Source organism: Pollicipes pollicipes, unplaced genomic scaffold (genome assembly GCF_011947565.3).
Source record: "Pollicipes pollicipes isolate AB1234 unplaced genomic scaffold, Ppol_2.1 Scaffold_3447;HRSCAF=4054_pilon_pilon_pilon, whole genome shotgun sequence".
Classification (NCBI taxonomy): Eukaryota; Metazoa; Arthropoda; class Thecostraca; order Pollicipedomorpha; family Pollicipedidae; genus Pollicipes; species Pollicipes pollicipes.
The window spans coordinates 24,025,859-24,030,005 of record NW_023596297.1 but is presented as its reverse complement, the minus strand read 5'-3'; the positions used below and the strand labels follow the sequence as shown (position 1 = coordinate 24,030,005).

General features: G+C 55.0%; 1 protein-coding gene across 1 annotated transcript; it reads right to left on the bottom strand.

The window, feature by feature from the left end:
- Nucleotides 1-2,005: 2,005 nt before the first annotated feature.
- Nucleotides 2,006-3,915, bottom strand: LOC119091872 (soma ferritin-like). The gene is given in 5 exon segments (XM_037214777.1): nt 2,006-2,045; nt 2,047-2,087; nt 2,089-2,103; nt 2,660-2,971; nt 3,698-3,915. Coding segments are annotated over 5 exon segments (516 nt in total). The 5' UTR covers nt 3,806-3,915.
- Between the last annotated feature and the right edge of the window lie 232 nt (nt 3,916-4,147).

Genomic DNA, 4,147 nt, shown 5'->3' with positions numbered 1-4,147 from the left:
GCATTACGTGGCCGTGACGCTGAGTAATTCGCTCATTCTTAGCATCCGAGGAAGTGTGCGCTGCCTGGGAGACGTGATAATGATGCACCGCAAGCCTGTAATCGAGAGGTTGGCGCACCTGTTTGGTTTGCTTGCTTGCTTGCATGTTTGCGCGGGTTCTAATCGGCTCCGTTCTCATCGTGAGTTTTTGTACTCAAACTTAACTTGACCTCGGATGCGAAATGATGGAATTGCCCAGGGCCAACAATTGTGGTGTAAACCACACAGCTTGGTGTAGTTTTACTTCCGGCTTGATTTTCCGTAGCGAATTATGTAATAACTGCGACGTGTCGGCCAATAATGCACACAAACAACGACTTTCTCCAGCAGTGTTGGAGCAAGGGTAATTTTATGCCTTTTTGAGGCAGTGGTACAAATCCGGTCGAAGTCGTACCACGCCGGAGCCGCGGGATCACCGCCACCGGCCAGCTGTGCGTGCGGCACTGGTCGAGGGTTGTTGCTTCCGCTGCCGTTGCGACCCCGGTGGTCTGCTGCTGATGGTGGTTCCATCAGCTCAAGGCGGTGTGGAAACGTTTGCGTGCTGGTGACCAGCAGCAGTGCTGGCGCAGTTTTTCCCATCGAGGCACGATCAGTGCCCGAGTTTTTGTGTTCTTTTTTCCTTACTCGAAGGCCCTACACCTCCCGTACATTACCGAAATTCCGATCAAGAAAGCCGCTTGTGAGAGGGCTCTCGACCTTCCTGCCCCCTCCCCCCATACACTCAGTCCGTGGGGGGTGTCTGACCAAGTCTCGGTTATCCATCACTTCGAGATGTACACCAGAAACACCCCCACACCGCAAGCTGTCGGCTGTCCGGTGTTGGGATGACTGTTTAAGATTGGTCTCGACCACAAATTCGTTTATTTTGCCACCTAAAAACTGCCGTCGGGACGCACGTCTCCGTCCAAGAGCCGGTGGCCATATCAGATTGACGATTTTGTAGAAAATGTCTTCGCTGACGGCCACCGCCTGACCTCGACTTGCCATAACTCGGGGACCTCGCACGGTGCATAAAAATTGTGTGCAACACAAACCCTGCTAATCGATTGCCGACAGCTGTGCGAAGTTTCGCGCGGCTACGCCGCCATTGGAAAAAAAATTCTGGAAAAGCTCCGGGGGTGGGGGAAATTGATCCCCCAGCACGTTTCAATGTTGGTGGGTTAGTACATTTTTTTCCTCCACCTGATAGCCTGTGTTGCTTTAGAGCATTTTTCGGCGCATCCGGTTGGCCCGCGAATGTCTGAATCTGAATACCTTTCAAGTTAGAGCGTTATATCCAACTCCACCCTGTACGTCCATCGGATCCCTTCAAGTTGGAACGTTATATAACTCCACCCGTGCGTCCACCGGATCCCTTTAAATAAAAATCGGATGTCGCGTTAATATCTTACGGAAGAAGAAAAGCCTCCGCGTTCTGAAATGTGCCTTCTCCCTCAACCTCGCAGAAGACGTGTGTGCCACGTTTGCGGATTCTCGCTCAGACGACCCCACTACCATATCGCTGCCATTATGCTGCCATATTTGAGATTACCGTTCGCGCCGCACTTCACAAGCCAATACTGATCATAAGTATCCAAGCTGACGGGGCAGCGGCTCATCCGCCAGTTCATTTCTTTCCGCACGCAACCAGCGTTGTTCTTCCGCGGACCAGACCGTTGGTGCGCTGATTCATTGGAGCTCCTGTCGAAGTGCGGGGCTTCAATCGCAGTGGTGCCAACTTTGACAGACGTAGTCTGCTGTCCCAAGCTGGCCGCAGAATCTCTGTGGTATCTCGCATTTATGTCATTATATCCCCTCTCCAAAGGCCAACAAACAAGCCGTCAGCTAGCCCAGATATTCCTGCGACTGGCGGAACATTACGTCTGGGTCGGTGGGTTGGGCCGGACGGACGGCCGGGACCGCTGCCCGCGGTCCCCCGGCCGCGCCGGACATGGTCGCCGCCTGCCGCCAGCACGGGCCCGCACGCCTACTTCATGTCGCGGTCGAAGATGTACTCGCCCAGGTTGGGCCCCGGCACGCTGCATGCGAGTGATCATGTCGACCAGCTCCCTTGATGGCCTCCACCTGGGGCGAGACGGCGTGTGAGTCAGGGTGGCGGTGGATGACCCCCGCGCAGGCAGCGCGCGGGGTCGCGAGGGTTGACAAACCCGTGATGGTGACAAATTGTGATGACTCTCGCACGACTTGATAATTTTCCTCTTTCTGAACGGATAGAAACTACAACCGTGCTTCTCATGGTGAGTGGAAAAGTGCAATGTGGGCACAAGGCGACATCGAGTGTTCTCCCAAACCTGGCGACACTTCTGCTACGAGAAATGCTACGGTGAGCAAGATCACCTGGAAGTGACGTAAAATAGCAGCAGTCATTAGATAACACAAAAAGAGCTTTTTTTGTAGAAATTTCCCCCGAAAAAGTCGGGAAATAAAAAACCCGGTTGTTAAATATAAACAGAAACGTCTTAACCTCATCTAGAACAAACTAACGAGTTCACACCGGACATCTGTCTTAGAAATAGCCAACTGTTATTAGTCGGAGCCGAGGCGCCGCGGATCAACACCACGACCCAGAACGCCATATCTCTTGGGGAGGTTATCAAGCGTGCGGAGGGACTTATCGTACCTGTTCGGTGAGGAACTCGGTCTCAATGAAATCGCACATCTGCGGGTCAGTGTGCGAGTCGGCAACCTTGTGCAGGTTGAGCAGCGACTGATTCACAGTCTTCTCCAGCTCGAGCGCCGCCTGCACGGCCTCCAGCGGGCTGCCCCAGGCGTCCTGGGCCGGCTTCATGACATCCTGCAGCACCACCCGGCCGCCGCGCTGGTTCTGAAACTTCATCAGCTTCTGCGCGTGCTCGCGCTCCTCATCAGACTGCTTCTTGAAGTAGGCATAGAAGCCCGGGAAGGCCACGTCGTCCCGGTCGAAGTAGTAGGCCTGCGGACGGACGAACCGCCGGGGCGAGCGTCAGTAGCAGTTTACAGTGGCCACCAGGAGCGTCAACGCATGCAATGCGCCATTCGTATATTCCCAGTGAAGTGGAAACTCGCCCACATATCATCACCTTGTCGCCGCCAACCCCTTTTCATGAGCAGACCAGCGCCCGAGGTTGGCAATACCACTACATATGCATGGCATATAAGCTTTTGATTCCGGCCCTTTATCCAGCCGACGCCTTGGCGCACCTTCAACGCGGCAGAACATGCCGGAACTACTTCCGGCAGCAGGCATGGGGCCTTGAACACGACCCATGGCCATCAGCCTTCCCCATCTTTGACAGAATTACGCAGCCCCGGCCACGGTGCGGGCAACTGCGGAGAAGCCGGCCAAGGTCGACGCGTCTGTGTGCATCGATCCACCGCCATTGCTGCCGCATGGCCAGGCGGCGCCACCAGCGACGCGGCCAAACGAGTTTTGGCTGCCAAGAAAAGCCGTGGGGCAGTGACGTAAGCAATATTGAATGTGAACGCCGATAACTATCGCTCGACACGAGCGGAAACCGGCAGCTTTATCACACTAGTAGGGAGAGCAAGATAAATTGAGAATGCATTCCCCCACCTTTGGAATAGCAATTTCGGCCGCTTAACCTGTCAATCACGCTGGCGGTGGGGCCACATAGTAGGACAGTATAGCACTCGGCAAAAGTACGGGAGCAGTCCTCACCATGGACAAGTACGTGTAGCTGGCAAACAGCTCCATGTTGATCTGCTTGTTGATCCCAGCCTCGGACTCCTCATGGAAGTTCTGACGGCACTGACTGATGTTCGCCATGATGAATCTTGAGTAGACGGGCTACGAGCAGGCTGAGCAGCTGAAAACGAACACGGACCAGCTGTTCGGACGTACACTGACGACGCGGAACAGACTGAGGCGCCAGAGGGCGGGCGCCGTATTTATGGTGCCCAGACTTACGTAATCACCTCGACTCCCATTGGCTGTCGCAATCTGCCCGCAGGCGATTGGACGAGCCGGCCGGGTCGAGTGCGGGGCACTTCGGCCGTGTGTACACGTGCCGGGTAAGTGCTGATTGAGGACGTGCAGAGTCGTAGTTTTCTGTTTAACTGAGGGAAGGGCTTCAGCCCAAAGGCGGCCTCAGCAGGAGGGTGGGCAGAA